The sequence below is a fragment of the Anomaloglossus baeobatrachus genome, chromosome 9, assembly GCF_048569485.1.
Source record: "Anomaloglossus baeobatrachus isolate aAnoBae1 chromosome 9, aAnoBae1.hap1, whole genome shotgun sequence".
NCBI lineage: Eukaryota > Metazoa > Chordata > Amphibia > Anura > Aromobatidae > Anomaloglossus > Anomaloglossus baeobatrachus.
Window position 1 is genome coordinate 174,124,109 of NC_134361.1, and position 21,942 is coordinate 174,146,050.

Below are 21,942 nucleotides of genomic sequence, written 5' to 3' on the forward strand. Positions count from 1 at the left end.
CATGTCGGTCACAAGAGAAACAGTAGGGGGGCGCCAGCATACACAAACTGAATGTGTATCCAAATCAGCGCTGTATTTATAATGGATGTATATTACAAATACACTGTATGTAACGAGCCCTAGTGAGTATGGAAGAATACCTTCAGTGGGACAGCCCCTCTAATTTGCTGTGCCATAATACCCCTTTGGGTCTTGCTGTTTCTGTTTTGGTATTTTAACCATTATTTTTTTATTTAATTTTCTATTTTCTTATATAATGGATGGTAATGGAATAAAGGCAATGATATTTTTTTTTTTTTTTTTTATTATTTAGGAATATGCGTCAACAGTGAGAAGGATGGTGCAGTCCGGCAACGTCAATGCCAAAGACAGACTTTCCATTGAATTGCATCGTAAGTGGAAACAAAACCAGCAAAAATAATAATCATTTCCTCTGATCCCAATTTACTCATACCACAGGGGATGTCACTTGACCACTGCAGCCAATCAGTATCTGCTGAATGCCTTTAGCCTTCACATTATATCCACAGGGGATGTCACTTGACCACTGCAGCCAATCAGTATCTGCTGAATGCCTTTAGCCTTCACATTATATCCACAGGGGATGTCACTTGACCACTGCAGCCAATCAGTATCTGCTGAATGCCTTTAGCCTTCACATTATATCCACAGGGGATGTCACTTGACCACTGCAGCCAATCAGTATCTGCTGAATGCCTTTAGCCTTCACATTATATCCACAGGGGATGTCACTTGACCACTGCAGCCAATCAGTATCTGCTGAATGCCTTTAGCCTTCACATTATATCCACAGGGGATGTCACTTGACCACTGCAGCCAATCAGTATCTGCTGAATGCCTTTAGCCTTCACATTATATCCACAGGGGATGTCACTTGACCACTGCAGCCAATCCGTATCTGCTGAATGCCTTTAGCCTTCACATTATATCCACAGGGGATGTCACTTGACCACTGCAGCCAATCAGTATCTGCTGAATGCCTTTAGCCTTCACATTATATCCACAGGAGATGTCACTTGACCACTGCAGCCCATCAGTGTTTGCTGATTGCTCACATTTCATCCAGGCTATTTTTATTTCTTCTGATTAAAACAAATGCCATGCAAAAATAGTAAAATAAAACTTCATCAATCACTAAGAATTCAACAAGCAAAACCAGTTATTAAACAGATATGTGCGGTATGACGGTGTGTATACTTTTGTCACTGTTTGCAGCGGATGGTCGTCACGGGATTGTGCGTGTTGATAGGGTCCCACTTGCTGCTAAGCTGGTTGATGTTCCCTGTGTACTAGAGTGTCTGAAAACCATTGACAAGAAGACCTTCTACAAGACTGCGGACATCTGCCAGGTAAAGGCTTCCCTCTCCCCTCCCCCCCCCCCCCCCCCCACACTTTAAGCAATTTGGTCATAAAGGTGGTTTCCATGAGCAATGTGCAAAATCAATAGATCTTGGAATAATAATAATTTCCATAATTGGATGTGTTTAACCCCTTCACGACCATGGACGGATGTATCCGTCATGGACCGTGTCCCGTTAAGCCCCGCCCCCTGCCGCGGGCAGGCGTCGGCGCACATATCAGCTGTTTTCAACAGCTGACGTGTGCCTGCTAGCCGCGGGTGGAATCGCTTCCACCCGCGGCCATTAACCCCTTAAATCTTGCTGCCAAAGTCTGGCAGCAAGATCTAAATGCGCGCGGCCATGTTTTTTACTTACCGCTGCCCCCACCAGAAGTCACGTGCATGATCACGTGACTATCGGTGGTTGCCATCGTAGCACAGGGTCATGTGATGACGCCTGCAGCTATGAAGTTTCACTTTCGTTTTCCCTCGGCCGCGAGCAGAGAGAAAAAGAAAGTGACTGAATCTGCTGTTTGCAGCTGTATAGCTGTGATCAGCAGATAGATAAGAGCGATCGGATTGCTGATCGCTATAGCCCCCTAGGGGGACTAGTAAAATAAAAAAAAAAAGTTTAAAAAAAAAACAAACAAAAAAAAAAAAACCCTAAGGCTATGTGTCCACGGTAGAATGTACCTGCGGATTTTTCTGCCTGAAAATCCGCGACTTTCGCGGCAAATCCGCACCCGCGGATTTGCCGCGGATTTACCGCGGATTTGCTGCGGATTTTGATGCGGATTTTTCTTTTTTTTTTTTTTCCCCATTCAAAACCAAAAATCCGCACCAAACAATTGACATGCTGCAGATTTTTCCGGATCAAAATCCGCGGCAAATCCGCAGCGGAAAAATCCGCAGCATGGACACAGCATTTCCAAAATGCCATTGAAATGGCTTGGAAGTGCCGCTGCTGCAGATTTTCGGGAAATCCGCGGCAAATCCGCGGCAAAATCCGCAGCGTGGGCACATAGCCTAAAAGTTCAAATCACCCCCCTTTCCCCCCATTGAAAATTAAAGGGTTAAAAAATAAATAAATATACACATATTTGGTATCGCCGCGTTCAGAAATGGCCGATCTATCAAAATATAAAGTCAATTAATCTGATTGGTAAACGGCGTAGTGGCAAAAAAAATTCCAAACGCCAAAATTGCGTTTTTTGGTCACCGCAAGTTTTACGCAAAATGCAATAACAGGCGATCAAAACGTAGCATCTGCGCAAAAATGGTACCTATTAGAAACAACGGCTCGAGACACAAAAAATAAGCCATCACTGAGCCATAGATCCCAAAAAATAAGAACGCTACGTGTTTTGGAAAATGGCGCAAAACGTGCGCCACTTTTATTGGACAAACTTGTGAATTTTTTTTAACCTCTTAGATACAAGTAAACCTATACATGTTTGGTGTCTACAAACTCGCACTGACCTCAGGCATCATACCCACACATCAGTTTTACCATATAGTGAACACTGTGAATAAAACATCCCAAAAACTATTGTGCCAATACAGTTTTTGCAATTTTTCCGCATTTGGAATTTTTTTTCTGTTTTCCAGTATACCATATGGTAAAACTTATGGTTTCATTTAAAAGTACAACTTGTCCCGCAAAAAAACAAGCCCTCATATGGCAAGATTAACGGAAAAATAAAAAAGTTACGGCTCTCGGAAGAAGGGGAGCAAAAAACAAAAACGCAAAAACGGAAAGTGCCATGGGGCTGAAGGGGTTAAAAAAATGTTCCTGTGCTGAGATCTTATATATGTGCCCCTGCTATGTACTGTGTAATGGCCGTGTCTGACCGTACAGGGACATGGTCTGATCATACCACATCTGGGCAGAAAAGAATATACAGACAGGACAGCATTGAATCGCATTTGTGGCTTTCTGTGAGGTAAAACAGGCAGGGAAATGTTTTAACTCGATCCCGTCTGATGTATAATCTCCATTTTGTTTCTTCCTCTGGCTATGAGTTGGGGTATGTTGTTGAAAGAAAATGTGTCGTCCTCCGCTCCCGCACACTCCATATTCTTGTTCTACGGACTCATGTCGTCAACCAAGGATCAGCAGGATATCCACTCTATTGCTCTACTTGGGAAATCATTTGGCGAATCACAATTTGTTACATTCTTGTCCTTTTTCAAGCCTCAATTTTGAGTGAAGCACTGAGATTTTCTGTAAAACTATGTCCTGATGGTACAGGGTTCTTCTACTTTTATTTTAGATGCTAGTTTGCACCCTCGATGGTGACCTTTACCCACCTCTGGAGGAACCGACTGGAGCAAGTGACCCGAAAGCCAGCAAGAAAAAGGACCGGGACCGAGAAAAGAAGTTTATTTGGAATCATGGAAGTGAGTGTTTATACCGGTTCAGCAAGATTAGAGGTGTCCTTGGTGATAGTTGTGACCGTAGAGATCTTTTCAAGTATTTCCCGTACTTTTCGGATTATAAGAGGCACTTTTCATCCCAAAAATTTGGAATGAAAAGGAGGAGTGCGTCTTATAATCCGAATGTAACTTATCAAGAAGTGGTGAAGGGTCACATGAAACAGGGGCAATGCTGCGGGTGCTGTCCTGGTGCTTGCTGCGGGCGGTGAGGCAGGGGCAATCCTGAAAATGTTGACGGGGCGGGCTTCAAAGAATGGCACCCGGAGTCAGCGCATGCGTACGTCTCCGGCCCACTGATCTCTCTGCGGTGGAGGTGGCCCTTGCGCGGATGAGATCTTGGCTCATCATTGACCCGATAGTTCAATCGGCGCACACGCCGAATCCGGGCGCCATTATTTTTTTGAAGCCCGCACTGTTAACAGTTTTCGGAGGTTCCCTGCCTCACATGCCAGCGGTGAGCATCTGCGACACCCACCGCACCGCCTGCCGCATCGCCCTACTCCACCACCGCTCCTTCCTTCTGTGACCACGCTCCACCATCGCTTCCTCTCCAGTAAGACGCCACCGGATTATCAGACAGGCCCCCACCATTTTTTTTTTTTTTTAAATGTTTCTTCTCTCTAAATTTGGGGTGCGTCTTGTAACCAGGTGCGTCTTATAAAACAAAAATGACGGTACTTTTCTTTGTCGCTCCATTGGGAGACCCAGACAATTGGGGTGTATAGCTTCTGCCTCCGGAGGCCACACAAAGTATTACACTTTAAAAAGTGTAACCCCTCCCCTCTGCCTATACACCCCCCCGTGCATCACGGGCTCCTCAGTTTTATGCTTTGTGTTGAAGGAGGCACACATGCACTCATGCTCCCATTTTAGTCAGCAGCAGCTGCTGATTATATCGGATGGAAGAAAAGAGGGCCTCTAACACGGCTCCCGGCATGCTCCCTTCTCACCCCACTAAGTCGGCGGTGTTGTTAAGGTTGAGGTACCCATTGCGGGTACACAGGCTGGAGCCACATGCCGTTTTCCTTCCCCATCCCTTAGGGGCTCTGGGAGAAGTGGGATCCTACCGGTCATCCAGGGCACTTGGACCGGGCTCCCTCCGCAGCCCCTGTGGGATTCTGACGGACAGGAGACTGAGTACCATCAGGGACAGGACCCTGCATCTACAGGTACTCTGTGTCCCCTTGGGGACGGTGCATGGAGCACCTTGGCCTCAGACGCTGCAGCGACTGCGGTGTTGGTATGAGACCGGGGCTACCGCGCCGACCGCGCCTGCTTGCCGGCCGCGGTTTTAACTTTAGTCCCCGGCTTTTGCGGCCTAGTGCATTAAACTCCCGCCCCCGGGCCTGCCAGTCAGGGGGAAGGGCGGGACGGTCGGTCTGACGCCGACAGTGAGGGCTGGAGCACACGTAGCTGTCCTCCGCCCCCCTCACTAATCACTCTGGGGCCAGATTCCCGCACTTTTGTAGTTACGCCCACGGCTCCCTCCTCCCCTGTGAACGCCGACAGCCATGTTTTAAGCACATTCTGCCGGTGGAGGACTTCTGGCTGCATCTCTGGGAGACCAGAGGCAGGGAATCTGGGGGCCACACACCGCTTGAGCGGTCGGTAAGCCACACCGGTCACCCGGTGCTGGGCCCCATAGAGTGCCGAACTGTATATATATATATTATATTTGTATACTTTTTCTCGGTTCGGCTGTACTGTTAGCTTGTGGCTATATATCCCTCAGTGATCACTCTCCTGGGAGACAACAGCATGTCGTTCACAAGGAGCCTTATGGTGCCAAGACACAGGGTTATTTGGCAACCTGTACCTCTTGTGCGGCTATGCTACCTGCAGGTTCCACCTACCCTCACTGTGAGCAATGCTCGGGCCCTGTGGCACTCGCTCAGCCGGAGCCTGGGGCACTGGTGGGACCCTCAGCCCAGGTAGAACCGCCGGTTTCCCCTGTCCAGGTGGCAGAGACAGAGTTTGCAGTTTTAGCTGAGAAACTCTCTGAGTCACTGTCACAATCCATGGCTCAGTCTATGGACAAATGGTCTGCTAAAATACTAGAAGCCTTGCAGTCCAGACCGGCCCTTACACAGGCCCCGGGCACTGCGGGATCGCCCCCAGGCCCCTCTCTGTCTGCGACGAAGCGTGCGCCTGGGGTGGCCTCTAGTTATTACGTGGAGGACTCCGGCACGGACCGTAGTCCCAGACCGGCTAAGCGGGCTCGATTTAGAATCTTCCCCGACTTCATCACGCTGTTCGGGGTCTCAGCTTGAGGACTCTCTAGAGGATGAGGCGGAGGTCGCAGCCCAGGACTCTGACCCTGACGTTGCTCTCAATCTTGATACACCTGAAGGGGACGCCATAGTAAATGACCTTATAGCGTCCATCAACCAGGTGCTAGATCTTTCTCCCCCAACTCCACCTATAGAGGAGTCGGCCGCACAGCAGGAGAAGCACCAGTTTAGGTTTCCCAGACGTACTCGGAGTGCTTTCTTCGATCACTCGAACTTCAGAGATGCTGTCCAGAAGCACAGGGCTTTCCCGGACAAGCGCTTTACTAAACGCCTTAATGACACACGTTACCCCTTCCCCTCTGACGTAGTTAAGGGTTGGGCTCAATGTCCCAAGGTGGATCCTCCAGTCTCTAGACTGGCGGCTAGATCCGTAGTGGCAGTGGCTGACGGTTCAATGCTCAAGGATGCCACGGACAGGCAGATAGAGCTCCTAATGAAATCCATCTATGAAGCCATAGGCGCGTCCTTTGCCCCAGCCTTTGCAGCAGTGTGGGCACTCCAGGCTATCTCAGCTTGTCTGTCTGAGATTAATGCGGTCACCCGTACCTCGGCTCCGCAAGTAGCGTCTTTGACGTCTCAGGCGTCGGTATTTTCATCCTACGCCATGAATGCTGTCCTGGACTCGGCTAGCCGTACAGCGGTAGCATCCGCCAATTCGGTGGCAGTCCGCAGGGCCATGTGGCTACGCGAATGGAAGGCAGACTCTGCTTCCAAGAAGTTCTTGACCGGTTTGCCTTTTTCTGGCGACCGATTGTTTGGCGAACAATTGGATGAAATTATTAAGCAATCCAAGGGAAAGGACTCGTCCTTACCCCAGCCCAAACCAAAGAGACCTCCGCAACGAAAAATTCAAGCGAGGTTTCGGTCCTTTCGGCCCTCAGCCAGATCCCAATCCTCCTCGTCCAACAGGCCACAGAAGAGCCAGAGAAACTCTTCTGCATGGCGGTCTAAGTCACGTCCTCCAAAGACCGCCGGAGGCACCGTCTCCAAGGCGGCCTCCTCATGACTTTCGGCCTCCCCAAACCGCATCCTCGGTCGGTGGCAGGCTCTCCCGCTTTTGCGACGCCTGGTGGCCACATGTCCAAGACCGATGGGTGAGGGACATTCTGTCTCACGGTTACAAGATAGAGTTCAGCTCTCGTCCTCCGACTCGTTTTTTTCAGAACATCTCCGCCCCCCGAGCGAACCGTGGCACTTTTTCAGGCGGTGGACACTCTGAAGACAGAAGGAGTGGTGATCCCCGTTCCCCTTCAGGAACGGGGTCGCGGTTTTTACTCCAACCTGTTCGTGGTACCAAAAAAGGACGGTTCATTCCGTCCCGTTTTGGACCTCAAATTGCTCAACAGACATGTGAGAACCAGGCGGTTTCGCATGGAATCCCTCCGATCTGTCATCGCTTCGATGTCCCAAGGGGACTTCCTAGCGTCAATCGACATCAGGGATGCCTATCTCCATGTGCCGATCGCTCCAGAGCATCAACGCTTCCTGCGTTTCGCCATCGGGGACGAACACCTTCAGTTTGTGGCACTGCCTTTCGGCCTGGCGACAGCCCCACGGGTATTCACCAAGGTCATGGCATCCGTTGTGGCAGTCCTACACTCTCAGGGCCACTCGGTGATCCCGTACTTAGACGATCTCCTAGTCAAGGCACCCTCCCGGGTGGCATGTCAACACAGTCTGACCGTGGCTCTGGAGACTCTCCAGAGGTTCGGGTGGATCATCAATTTCCCAAAGTCAAAATTGACTCCGACCCAATCACTGACTTACCTCGGGATGGAGTTTCATACTCTCTCAGCGATAGTCAAGCTACCGCTGGACAAACAGCGTTCGCTGCAAACAGGGGTGCAATCTCTCCTTCGGGCCCAGTCACACCCCTTGAGGCGCCTCATGCACTTCCTGGGGAAGATGGTGGCAGCAATGGAGGCAGTTCCCTTTGCGCAGTTTCATCTGCGTCCACTCCAATGGGACATTCTTCGCAAATGGGACAAGAGGTCGACGTCCTTAGACAGGAACGTCTCTCTTTCTCTGGCAGCCAAGACCTCTCTTCGGTGGTGGCTTCTTCCCACTTCTCTGTCGAAGGGAAAATCTTTCCTGCCCCCATCCTGGGCGGTGGTCACGACGGACGCGAGCCTGTCAGGGTGGGGAGCAGTTTTTCTCCACCACAGGGCTCAGGGAACCTGGACTCCGACGGAGTCCTCCCTTCAGATCAATGTTCTGGAGATAAGGGCAGTGTATCTAGCCCTAAAAGCGTTCCATCGGTGGCTGGAGGGCAGGCAGATCCGCATACAGTCGGACAACGCCACGGTGGTCGCGTACATCAACCACCAGGGCGGCACTCGCAGTCGTCAAGCCTTCCAAGAAGTTCGGCGGATTCTGCTGTGGGCGGAGGCCACAGCCTCCACCATCTCCGCGGTTCACATCCCGGGCGTAGAAAACTGGGAAGCAGACTTTCTCAGTCGCCAGGGCATGGACGCAGGGGAATGGTCTCTTCACCCGGACGTGTTTCAAGAGATCTGTTGCCGCTGGGGAACGCCGGACGTCGATCTCATGGCGTCTCGGCACAACAACAAAGTCCCGGCATTTGTGGCACGGTCTCAGGATCACAGAGCTCTGGCGGCGGACGCCTTAGTTCAAGATTGGTCGCAGTTTCGACTGCCTTATGTATTTCCTCCTCTGGCTGCCCAGAGTGTTGCGCAAGATCAGGTCCGACTGCCGCCGCGCCATCCTCGTCGCTCCAGACTGGCCGAGGAGGTCGTGGTACCCGGACCTGTGGCACCTCACGGTGGGTCAACCGTGGGCGCTCCCAGACCGACCAGACTTGCTGTCTCAAGGGCCATTTTTCCATCTGAATTCTGCGGCCCTCAACCTGACTGTGTGGCCATGGAGTCCTGGCTCCTAGCGTCCTCAGGGTTATCTCAAGAGGTCATTGCCACTATGAGACAGGCCAGGAAAGCAACGTCAGCCAAGATCTATCACAGAGCTTGGAGGATCTTCTTAGCCTGGTGCTCTGATAAGGGGTTTACCCCCTGGCCGTTTGCCTTACCCACGTTTCTTTCCTTCCTTCAATCCGGAATGGACAAGGGTTTGTCTCTCGGCTCTCTCAAGGGACTTTCTCCCCAAGGTGGTGTCCCCTTTTCATCTCAATCAGGATATCTCCTTACCTTCATTTTGCCCTCATCCAATTCACCAATGTGAAAAGGATTTGCATTTGTTAGATCTAGTGAGAGCACTCCGGATCTACGTGTCTCGCACGGCGCCACTGCGCCGTTCTGATGCACTCTTTGTCCTTGTCGCTGGCCAGCGTAAGGGGTCGCAGGCTTCCAAGTCAACCTTGGCTCGGTGGATCAAGGAACCGATTTTTGAAGCCTACCGTTCTTCTGGGCTTCCGATTCCTTCAGGGCTGAAAGCCCATTCTACCAGAGCCGTGGGTGCATCCTGGGCATTGCGGCACCAGGCTACGGCTCAGCAGGTGTGTCAGGCAGCTACCTGGTCTAATCTGCACACTTTCACGAAACACTATCAAGTGCATACCTATGCTTCGGCAGACGCCAGTCTAGGTAGGCAGGTCCTTCAGGCGGCGGTTGCCCACCTGTAAGAGGAGGGCCGTTGTCGGCTCTTTTTATCGGGGTATTCTTTTACCCACCCAGGGACTGCTTTTGGACGTCCCAATTGTCTGGGTCTCCCAATGGAGCGACAAAGAAGAAGGGAATTTTGTTTACTTACCGTAAATTCCTTTTCTTCTAGCTCCTATTGGGAGACCCAGCACCCGCCCCTGTTCCCTTCGGGCTGTTTGTTCTTTTGTGTACACATGTTGTTCATGTTGAATTGTTCTTTTGGTTCATGGTTTTCAGTTCTCCGAACATCCTTCGGATTGAATTTACCTTAGACCAATTTATAAGTTTTCTCCTTCCTGCTTTTGCACCAAAACTGAGGAGCCCGTGATGCACGGGGGGGGTGTATAGGCAGAGGGGAGGGGTTACACTTTTTAAAGTGTAATACTTTGTGTGGCCTCCGGAGGCAGAAGCTATACACCCCAATTGTCTGGGTCTCCCAATAGGAGCTAGAAGAAAAGGAATTTACGGTAAGTAAACAAAATTCCCTTCATTTCCATAATTTTAACTGTGCTGTTCATAAGACGTTCTCTTCTTCTTTTTAGTAACCCTACCACTGAAAAATGTGCGCAAAAGGCGCTTCAGGAAAACTGCCAAAAAAAAGGTGTGTTGCGTTAACTTTCTAAAATTGTTGCATATTGTGATATACAGTTATTTTCTAGTGGATTGATTGGTGATAATTGTGCTGCTTTCACTTGCAGTACATCGAATCCCCCGATGTGGAGAAAGAAGTGAAACGTCTTTTGAGCACAGACGCAGAAGCCGTCAGTGTCCGTATCCTTTTATTGGGGAAAAAAAGTGCAGGAAGGTGGCAATAATAGTCATATATTAGTAAGTCAGAGTAGTACCCAAAGTACGGTGAAAAAGACCTACCAAATTATTTTTATATACAGAACAATACAGAGACCATATTTAAGTGCATTGTATGAGCAGTTGAGCTGACACAATTTTCCATGACAAGAATGGCAAGTATAGTTTTTAAAAAATAAATAAATCTTCCACATTTTTTGGATTATATGGATCACCTTTCTATAAGACACCCTGCAGATTTAGCCAGCAGAAAATTGTAAAAATATATTTTCCTTCTAATTAAAACTTGGTATAAAGTGTAGTGGTCATTTTCACAAATTTTAATGCTCTAGGCTAGACTAGGGAGGTAATGGATCTAATGTTAGTGGTTTTCTGCAGCATGTATATTACACACATATTGCTTCACAGCTCTCACAGCATATACTTTCCCTCTGAAACACATACACATACATACATACATACATACATACATACATACATACATACACAACAGTACTGCATGGACAGTGCACGCACACTCGCCCCTGCCATTTTCACACAGTTTTGCTACATGCACATTTATATACACACAGCTCTGCTACATGCACATTTATACACATACACAATTCTGCAACATGCACATTTATATACACACAGCTTCATATATTTATATATATATATATATATATATATATATATATATATATATATATATATATATATATATATATATATATATATATATATAATAGCATTTGTGTGTATATAAATGATATATATAAATCATAAATGTGCATGTAGCAGAGCAGTGTTTATATAAACGTACATGTAACAAAGCTGTGTGTGTGTGTGTGTCATATATATATATATATATATATATATATATATATATATATATATATATATATATATATATATATATATATATATATATATATATATATGGTGCATGTAGCAGAGCTGTATGTGTATATAAATGTGCGCACACACAGCCCTTCTACATGTACTTTTATATAAAAACACAGGGTATAAATTACCACATGTTGCAGTTACATCCAGGCATTTGATTGATCACATGACCTGAAAGATCCTGGAGCTAGTGCGGTGGAAGATCCTCAGATATACTGCTCCTGGAGCCTCTGTTCATGTCTCATAGGCTTCCTTTCCTGTCCTATACCAACTATATTGATTCTTCTGGGGCAGGAGGATGGAACACAGTTCTTTCAGGGATTGGAACTTTCACAGTGTAGGATTCTCCTCCATCACTGGAAGTTCCTCTAGTGTGTAAAGGGTACTTTACACGCTGCGATATCGGTATCGATATCGCTAGCGAGCGTACCCGCCCCCGTCGGTTGTGCGACACGGGCAAATCGCTGCCCGTGGCGCACAACATCGCTAACACCCATCACATGGACTTACCTTCCCTGCGACGTCGCTCTGGCCGGTGATCCGCCTCCTTTCTAAGATGCCGGTTTATGCGGCGTCACAGCGACGTCACACGGCAGCCGTCAAATAGCAGAGGACGGGCGGAGATGAGCCGACGGAACATCCCGCCCACCTCCTTCCTTCCTCATTGCCGGTGGACACAGGTAAGGAGATGTTCGTCGTTCCTGTGGTGCCACACACAGCGATGTGTGCTGCCGTAGGAACGACAAACAACATCATACCTGCAGCAGCAACGATATTAAGGAAATGGACGACGTGTCAACGAGTAACGATTTTTCACGTTTTTGCGCTCGTTGATCGTTGCTCATTGGTGTCACACGCTGCGATGTCGCTAATGACGCCGGATGTGCGTCACTAACGATGTGACGCCGACAATATATCGTTAGCGATGTCGCAGCATGTAAAGCACCCTTAAGACAAGCTCACTTTCTTTGTCGCTCTATTGGGAGACCCAGACAATTGGGTGTATAGCTACTGCCTCCGGAGGCCACACAAAGTATTACACTTAAAAGTGTAAGGCCCCTCCCCTTCTGCCTATACACCCCCCGTGGGATCACGGGCTCCTCAGTTTTCATGCTTTGTGCGAAGGAGGTCAGACATCCACGCATAGCTCCACTGTTTAGTCAGCAGCAGCTGCTGACTATGTCGGATGGAAGAAAAGAGGGCCCATACTAGGGCCCCCAGCATGCTCCCTTCTCACCCCACTTTTGTCGGCGGTGTTTGTTAAGGTTGAGGTACCCATTGCGGGTACGGAGGCTGGAGCCCACATGCTGCTTTCCTTCCCCATCCCCTTAGGGCTCTGGGTGAAGTGGGATCTTATCGGTCTCCAGGCACTGAGGCCGTGCTCCATCCACAGCCCCTGGGAATCTGCTGGACATGGAGCTGAGTATCCTCAGGGACATGGCCCTGCTACGTTGAGGTACTCTGTGTCCCCATAAAGGGGACCGCGCACAGACACACGGCAGCGCTGCTGGGTGTGTTAGTGCGCCAGGGATGGCGGCGCTGCCCGCACTGGTGCCATCGCACACTACAGCGTGCTGGGTGTGTTAGAGTATTGGGGGACTGCCGCGCTAACCGCCGCTGCCATTTTTATCTCAGGCGCGGCTGGGACTTGTGGTGCGCCGGGGACTTCCGCGCCGACCAGGGCTTATATGCCGGGCCGCGCTTATCACTCTAGTCCCCGGCTTTTGCGGCCTACTCTCACTTCGTTACCGCCCACTGGCCTGCCAGTCAGGGTAAGGGCGTGACGCTGCACAGCACGGCAGCGCTGAGAGATAGAGCATGCTTTGCATACTCCACCCCTCTCACTGTACACAGTGTGAAACCGGATTCCCGCACTTTCTGGGGCACGCCCACGGCCTCCTCCTCTACATAGGACGCCGGCAGCCATTCATGTCAGTTTTTTCTGTGACTGAGAAAAGAGACAAGTTTGGGAAGACCCTGGCAGGGATTCTGGTGGTCACACAACCGCTGTGAGCGGGCGGTAAGCAGCACCTGTGGTGCTGACCCCACTAGTGCCGAAATGCACATATAGATATATGCTTGTACGCTATACATTGCACTGTTCGGTCGCACTTTTGTATTTTGGCTATATACCCTCCTTGATTGTTCGGGGGAGATAACAGCATATCGTCTGTGAAAAACAAGGGTGCAGAAGCACAGGTTTTCTATGCAGCCTGTACAGCATGTACGGCTATACTGCCGGCAGGTTCCACGGACCCCAATTGTATGCAATGCACGGCCCTTGTGGAACTTACTCAGCCGGAGTCTCTGCTAATGGTCCAGGTGATGGGGACGGAGTTTGCAGTATTTACTTCAGACTTTCTGAGACTATGGCTAAGATACTAGAAGCCTTGCAGTCCAGACCGGTCCCTCAGACCATGGGCTCTGTTGATTCATTGCCCCTGGTCCCCCCCCCCCAGTTGGTACAACAAGGTGCTCCTGGAGTGTCTCAGGGATCCCAGGGTGAGGGGTCTGACTCGGACCGCAGTCCCAGACCCCCTAAGCGACCTCGCTGGGAGCATCCCTCGACGTCACCGCATCATTCAGGGTCTCAGCATGGGGACTCTCTCTATGATAAGGCGGAGGTATCTGATCAGGATTCTGATCCTGAGAACGTTCTCTACCTGGATACACCTGATTGTGACACCGTAGTGAACGATCTTACGGCGTCCATCAATCATATGTTGGTTATTTCTCCCTCAGCTCCTACGCTGAGGAGTCAGCTTCTCAGCAGGAGAAGTTCCGTTTCAGGTTCCCCAAGCGTACATTGAGTACGCTTTCTGGATCACTCTGACTTCAGGGAGGCAGTCCAGAACCACCAGGCTTGTCCAGATATCGTTTTTTCCAAACGCCTTAAGGATACACGTTATCTCTGCCCTTTTGACGTTGTCAAGGACTGGGTTCAGTGTTCCAATGTGGACCTCCTATCTCCAGCGGCTAAATCCTTAGTTGCAGTGGAAGATATGGCTTCACTCAAAGATGCCACTGACAGACAGATGGAGCTCTGGTTGAAATCCATCTATGAAGCTATTGCCGTGTCTTTGCTCCAGTTTTCGCAGCCGTCTGGGCGCTCCAAGCGGTCTCAGCGGCTCAAGCGCAAATTGAGGCAGTCACACGTATGTCTGCGTCGCAGGCTGCGTCTTTAATATCTCAAACGTCAGCGTTTGCGTCATACGCCATTAATGCTGTCCTGGACTCGGCGAGCCGGAAGGCGGTTGCGTACGACAATTCAGTGGTAATACGCAGAGCCTTGTGGTTGCGGGAATGGAAGGCAGATTCTGCTTCCAAAAAGTGCCTAACCAGTTTGCCATTCTCTGGCGACCGCTTGTTTGGTGAGCGACTGGATGAAATCATCAAACAATCCAAGGGAAAGGATACATCCTTTCCTCAGGCTAAACCGATCATACCCCAACAGAGGAGGGGACAGTCGAGGTTTCGGTCCTTGCGGGGCGCAGGCAGGTCCAATTCTCCTCGTCCAAAAGGCCTCAGAAGGATCAGAGGAACTCCGACGCGTGGCGGTCTAAATCACGCCCTAAAAAGACCGCCGGAGGCGCCGCTACCAAGGCGGCTTCCTCATGACTTACGGCCTCCTCACACCGCATCCTCGGTCGGTGGCAGGCTCTCCCGCTTTTGCGACACCTGGCTGCCACAAGTAAAAGACCGTTGGGGGAGAGACATTTTGTCTCACGGTTAGAGGATAGAGTTCAGCTCTCGTCCTCCGACTCGATTCTTCTGAACATCTCCGCCTCCCGAGCGAGCCAAGGCTCTGCTGCAGGCGGTGGGCATTCTGAAGGCAGAAGGAGTGGTGGTCCCGGTTCCTCTTCAGCAACAGGGTCACGGTTTCTACTCCAACCTGTTTGTGGTTCCAAAGAAGGACGGGTCCTTCTGTCCTGTTTTGGACCTAAAACTGTTCAACAAACACGTAAGGACCAGGCGGTTCCGGATGGAATCCCTCCGCTCCGTCATCGCCTCAATGTCCCAAGGAGATTTCCTAGCATCGATCGATATCAGGATGCTTATCTCCACGTACCAATTGCTCCAGAGCATCAGCGCTTCTTGCGCTTCGCCATAGGAGACGAACACCTTCAGTTCGCGGCACTGCCGTTCGGCCTGGCGACAGCCCCAAGGGTTTTCACCAAGGTCATGGCTACAGTAGTTGCGGTCCTCCACTCTCAGGGTCACTCAGTGATACCCTACTTAGACGATCTGCTGGTCAAGGCACCCTCTCAAGAGGCATGCCAACACAGCCTCAACGTTACTCTGGAGATTCTCCAGAGTTTCGGGTGGATCATCAATTTTCCAAAGTCAAATCTGACACCGGTCCAATCGCTGACATATCTTGGCATGGAGTTTCTTACTCTTCCAGCGATAGTGAAGCTTCCGCTGGTCAAACAGCGGTCACTACAGACAGGGGTGCAATCACTCCTTCAAGGTCGGTCACACCCCTTGAGGCGCCTCATCCACTTCCTGGGGAAGATGGTGGCAGCAATGGAAGCAGTCCCTTTCGCGCAGTTTCACCTGCGTCCTCTTCAATGGGACATCCTACGCAAGTGGGACAGGATGCCGACGTCCATAGACAGGAACGTCTCCCTCTCTCAAGCAACCAAAGCTTCCCTTCGGTGGTGGCTTCTTCCCACCTCATTATCGAAAGGGAAATCTTGCCTGACCCCATCCTGGGCGGTGGTCACGACGGACGCGAGTCTGTCAGGGTGGGGAGCGATCTTTCTCCACCACAGGGCTCAGGGTACGTGGACTCAGCAAGAGTCCTCACTTCAGATCAATGTTCTGGAGATCAGGGCAGTGTATCTTGCCCTAAAAGCGTTCCAACAGTGGCTGGAAGGCAGGCAGATCCGAATTCAGTCGGACAACTCCACAGCGGTGGCTTACATCAACCACCAAGGTGGGACACGCAGTCGGCAAGCCTTCCAGGAAGTCTGGCGGATTCTGCTGTGGGTGGAAGCCACAGCACCCACCATATCCTCAGTTCACATCCCGAGCGTAGAAAACTGGGAAGCAGACTTTCTCAGTCGCCAGGGCATGGATGCAGGGGAATGGTCCCTTCACCCGGACGTGTTTCAGGAGATCTGTTGCCGCTGGGGGATGCCGGACGTCGACCTAATGGCGTCTCAGCACAACAACAAGGTCCCGGCATTCATGGCGCGGTCTCACGATCACAGAGCTCTGGCGGCAGACGCCTTCGTTCAGGATTGGTCGCAGTTTCAACTCCCTTATGCGTTCCCACCTCTGGCACTGTTGCCCAGAGTGTTACGCAAGATCAGGTCCGACTGCCGCCGCGCCATCCTCGTCGCTCCAAAATGGCCAACGAGGTCGTGGTACCCGGATCTGTGGCATCTCACGGTAGGCCAACCGGGGGAACTATCAGACCGACCAGACTTGCTGTCTCAAGGGTCGTTTTTTCCTTCTGAATTCTGCGACCCTCAACCTGATGGAGTGGCCATTGAGTCCTGGATCCTAGCATCTGCAGGGTTATCTCAAGGGGTCATTACCACTATGAGACAGGCCAGAAAACACACATCTGCCAAGATCTACCACAGAACGTGGAAGATATTCTTATCTTGGTCCTCTGCTCAGGGAGTTTCTCCCTGGCCAATTGCCTTACCTACTTTCTTTCCTTCCTGCAATTCGGTTGGAAAAAGGTTTGTCGCTCGGTTCCCTTAACGGACAAATCTCAGCGCTCTCTGTATTTTTTTCAGAAGCGCCTAGCAAGACTACCTCAGGTACGCACGTTCCTGCAGGGGGTTTGCCGCTTAGTCCTTCCTTACAAACGACTGTTAGAACCCTGTGATTTGAACAGGGTGCTGATGGTTCTGCAGAAACCACCATTCGAGCCTATGAGGGATTTTTCTCTCTCACGCCTTTCGCAGAAAGTGGTTTTCCTAGGGGCAGTCACTTCACTTCGGAGAGTGTCTGTCGGGGCAGCATTGTCGTGCAAAGTCCCCTTCCCGGTGTCTCACCAGGTCAAGGGGTTCTGCGTCCGGTTCCGGAATTTCTCCCTAAGGTGGAATCCCCCCTTTCATCTCAATCAGGGTATCCGTACCCTCTGTTTGTCTTCATCCAGTTCACCAATGTGAAAAGGATTTGCACTTGATTAGATCTGGTGAGAGCACTCAGACTCTTCATCGATCGTACGGCGTCCCTGCGCCGCTCGGAAGCACTCTTGTCCTTGTCGCTAGCCAGCGTAAAGGGTTACAGGCTTCCAAATAAAGACTGGCTCGGTGGTTCAAGGAACCAATTCTCTAGCTTATCGTTCTGCTGGGCTTACGGTTCCCTCAGGGCTGAAGGTCCATTCTACCAGAGCGGTGGATGCGTCCTGGGCTTGAGGCACCAGGCTACGGCTCAGCTTGTGTGTCAGGCGGCTACCTGGTCCAGCCTCCACACTTTCACGAAACACTGTCAGGTGCATACCTATGCTTCGGCGGATGCCAGCATAGGCAGACGAGTCCTTCAGGCGGCGGTTGCCCACCTGTAGAAAGGGGCCGTTTTACGGCTCTATTACGAGGTATTATTTTACCCACCCAGGGATTGCTTTTGGACATCCCAATTGTCTGGGTCTCCCAATAGAGCGACAAAGAAGAAGGGAATTTTGTTTACTTACCGTAAATTCCTTTTCTTCTAGCTCTAATTGGGAGACCCAGCACCCGCCCCTGTTTTTTTGTATACACATGTTGTTCATGTTGAATGGTTTCAGTTCTCCGATATTCCTTCGGATTGAATTTGCTTAAACCAGTTTATTGGCTTTCCTCCTTCTTGCTTTTGCACTAAAACTGAGGAGCCCGTGATCCCACGGGGGGTGTATAGGCAGAAGGGGAGGGGCCTTACACTTTTAAGTGTAATACTTTGTGTGGCCTCCGGAGGGAGTAGCTATACACCCAATTGTCTGGGTCTCCCAATTAGAGCTAGAAGAAAAGGAATTTACGGTAAGTAAACAAAATTCCCTTCTTTTAGCAGTAGTTTTTCTTGCAAAAAAGTGCATCTTACAGTCCAAAAAGCATGGTAATTATTTTTGTCAGGCTGTTTAATATCTAAAGTCTATATTAGAAGGGATTATCTAGTTACATAAATAATTGCCGATTTAAACCTCACTCACTATACAAACACACAGTATTTCTTCATCGTTCCTTATGGGAGACCCAGACCATGGGTGTATAGCTTCTGCCTCCGGAGGACACACAAAGTACTACACTAAAAAGTGTAGCTCCTCCCTCCGAGCATATACACCCCCTGGATGACCAAATCTAGCCAGTTCAATGCTTTGTGTTCAGGAGGTCACACACACACATGCATTCTCATCTGATTTTTGATTTCAAAGAGTTGGAAGAAAAGCGGGTCCAAGCTGGACTCCCGGCATGTCCCTTCTCACCCCACTGTGTCGGCGGTGCTGTTAAGGTTGATTTTACAAGGCTGGAGCCTTACATGCCGCGCTCCTTCACCATCCCTCGGGCTCTGGCTTGAAGTGGGAGCCATCACGGTTCTCACTGCTTTGCAGGAGACCGGTCTCCATCCGCAGCCCTTTCAGGACCCTGCCGGACGGAGCGCTCACCCCTCAGGGACCTGGCCCTGCGTCTCATAAGCTAAGTATTGAGACGTTATTGAGGGGTCCCTTGTACATTTATTGTGGGGAGAGTGTGTTATTTAACTTTGCTGTGATTTCCGGCCGGTTCTCTGGTTTTCTCCTGAGAACCGCGCCGAGGGTGCCTGTTTGTCGGCCGCATGGAAAAATTTAAGCCCCGGCTTCGGCTGCGGCCTACTTTCGGTTTCACTGCCCCTGCATGTCAGTCATGCAGAGGAACAGTGCGGCGCCGCCCACCGGCCGTTCAGCTCAGGGGAGGACACTCCTCTCTGAGGAGATGTTTCCCTCCCCTGTATTTCTCCTTGGCCCTCCGGTTACCGCTCTTGGACTAAACCCCGCCCCCCCTCCTCATTCCGGCGCCATTTTATCAGCGTTCACACACTGATCGGCGCTGGCTGCTGCAGCTCTGCATCTGGCTGGGGGTCCAAGCTGTGGAATCCGGAGGGCACACAAAACGGTCTGGTAAGCCACAACCTCTGGTTGTGGACTTTCTTGTACACTCTCTGGGGGTCATTCTGAAGGAGTGTGTTCTTTACTGCAGAACCTCCACCTCAGCAGCATGTCTCTCACTAGGAGCAAGGCTGCAAGGCTTTACTCTATATGCACTGCATGTAAGCTCATACTGCCTGAACCGAGCACATATCCACATTGTGATGCCTGCTCTAACATGGTGGTGCCTCAGCCTGGAGTCTCCCCAGGGGTCCCTCCGGCTGCTCCAGCCCCGGTGGATGAACCCCCGGCTTGGGTAACTTCGTTTTCTAAAGTTATCTCCCAGTCCTTTGCCGACTCCATGGGACAGCTGTCCCGGACTCTGCTGAGCATGCATCAGCCCCCTTCTCAGGGCGCCTCTGCTGCTCCGACTCTCTGCAGAGCTCACAGAGGATTTTTCATCTGTTCCCAGACCCCGTCCTCCTAAACGGAGACGCAGGGACTCTTCTCCTTCCTCGTCCCACGGCTCTGATTCACGAGCTGAATTGCAGGGCGAGGAGGATGCCTTTACTGTGGGCTCGGACGCTACCTCTATGTACCCCATTGATCTAACTGAAGGTGATGCGGATGTTAGTGACTTGATTGCGTCCATTAATTCCGTACTGGACCTCAATCCACCAGCGTCAGAGGAACAAGCCTCTCTGGTAGAAAAACACCAGTTTACTTCACCTAAGAGAGCAAGGAGTATGTTTTTTTTAACCACTCCAATTTTCAGGCCACTGTGACCAAGCCAGCCCAGGGCCTGTCCTGACAAACGCTTCCCAAAGCGTAGTTCTGATGACCGTTTTCCCTTTCCACCAGAGGTGGTCAAGGAGTGGGCTCATTCACCTAAGGTAGATCCTCCGGTGTCTAGAATCTCAGCCCGGACAGTTGTATCTGTGGCCGATGGCACCTCACTTAAGGATCCCACTGACCGCCAGGTTGACCTTCTGGCCAAATCTGTATATGAAGCGGCAGGGGCCTCGTTCTCCCCGTCTTTTGCAGCAGTGTGGGCTCTTAAGGCCGTCTCTGCTTCTCTGGCGGAGATGCATTCCCTCACCAGGGACTCTATGCCCGAAATGGTTGCCTTAACTTCCCAGGCTTCAGCCTTTTCATCCTATGCCATGTCTGCCATTCTGGAGGCTTCTCACCGCACGGCGGTGGCTTCCGCTAATTCCCTCGCGATCCGCAGGATCTTGTGGCTTCGAGAGTGGAAAGCAGACGCTTCTTCCAAGAAGTACCTTGCTGGGCTCCCCTTTGCTGGGTCCCGGCTGTTCGGTGAACAACTGGATGAAATAATTAAGGCGGCTACTGGCGGGAAGCCTTGCCACAAACTAAAACCAGGAGACCTGTCCAGGGCAGGAACCAGTCGAGGTTTCGTTCCTTTCGTTCCTCTAACTGGTCATCCTCTAAGCCCTCAGCCTCGTCCACTAACTCAGCCAAGGATCGAAAACCCAGCTGGCGCACGAAGCCGCGTCCTCAGAAGAACGGAGGAGCCGCTGCCACTAAGGCAGCCTCCTCTTGACTATCTGGCTGCGCCAGCAACGTCCTTGGTCGGTGGCAGGCTCTCCCACTTTGGCGACGTGTGGTTTCAACACGTCTCCGATCAGTGGGTGCGGGATATCATCTCCCACGGCTACAGGATAGAATTTTCTTCCAGCCCGCCAAACAGATTTTTTCTGTCCACTCCCCCCTGCTCCAAAGCCGCCGCCTTCTCCCAGGCCGTGGCATCCTTGCAGGCCAACGGAGTAATTGTACCGGTTCCCGCCCGGGAACGGTTCAGAGGTTTCTACTCATACCTCTTCCTAGTCCCCAAGAGGGACGGTTCCTTCCGGCCCATCCTGGATCTCAAGCTTCTCAACAAGCATGTTCAGGTGCGGCACTTTCGCATGGAATCTCTGCGATCGGTCATTGCCTCAATGACCCAAGGAGATTTTCTAGCATCCATCGACATCAGAGATACCTATCTGCATGTGCCAATTGCAGTTTCACACCAGCGTTGGCTACGTTTTGCAATCGGAGAGGAACATTTCCAATTCGTGGCTCTCCCCTTCGGGTTAGCCACGGCCCCTCGTGTATTCACCAAGGTCATGGCAGCAGTGGTTGTGGTTCTGCACCTCCAGGGGTTGGCAGTGATTCCTTACCTGGACGACCTTCTAGTCAAGGCTACATCCAGTGCAGACTGTCAGCGGAGTGTCTCGCTCACTCTCGCCACGCTTGTTCAATTCGGGTGGCTTGTCAATCTGCCCAAGTCCACTCTGACCCCGACCCAGAAACTTACGTACCTAGGGATGCAATTCGAGACTCTGCCGGCACTTGTGAAGCTGCCCTTAGTCAAACAGCAGTCCCTTTATCTGGCGGTGCGCTCTCTGTTGAAGCCCCGCCGTCATTCCATCAGGCACCTCATGCAGGTGCTGGGTCAGATGGTGGCGTCAATGGAAGCGGTTC

The 21,942-nt window shown here is 50.9% G+C and overlaps 2 protein-coding genes across 2 annotated transcripts in view; one reads left to right on the plus strand and one right to left on the minus strand.

Annotated features, from left to right (window-relative positions):
- The window catches only part of LOC142251354 (thymosin beta-15A homolog), a 184,362-nt gene that overhangs the window by 70,516 nt on the left and 91,904 nt on the right, over positions 1 to 21,942 (minus strand). The gene's annotated exons all lie outside the window — the stretch shown is intronic.
- Positions 318 to 21,942, plus strand: part of TAF7L (TATA-box binding protein associated factor 7 like) — a 76,174-nt gene continuing 54,549 nt past the window's right edge. The window contains exons 1-5 of the mRNA XM_075324059.1: positions 318 to 392; positions 1,237 to 1,370; positions 3,634 to 3,760; positions 10,244 to 10,302; positions 10,400 to 10,472. Coding sequence (XP_075180174.1) covers positions 338 to 392; positions 1,237 to 1,370; positions 3,634 to 3,760; positions 10,244 to 10,302; positions 10,400 to 10,472 — 448 coding nt within the window. The 5' untranslated portion in view covers positions 318 to 337. The remainder of the gene's footprint in view (positions 393 to 1,236; positions 1,371 to 3,633; positions 3,761 to 10,243; positions 10,303 to 10,399; positions 10,473 to 21,942) is intronic.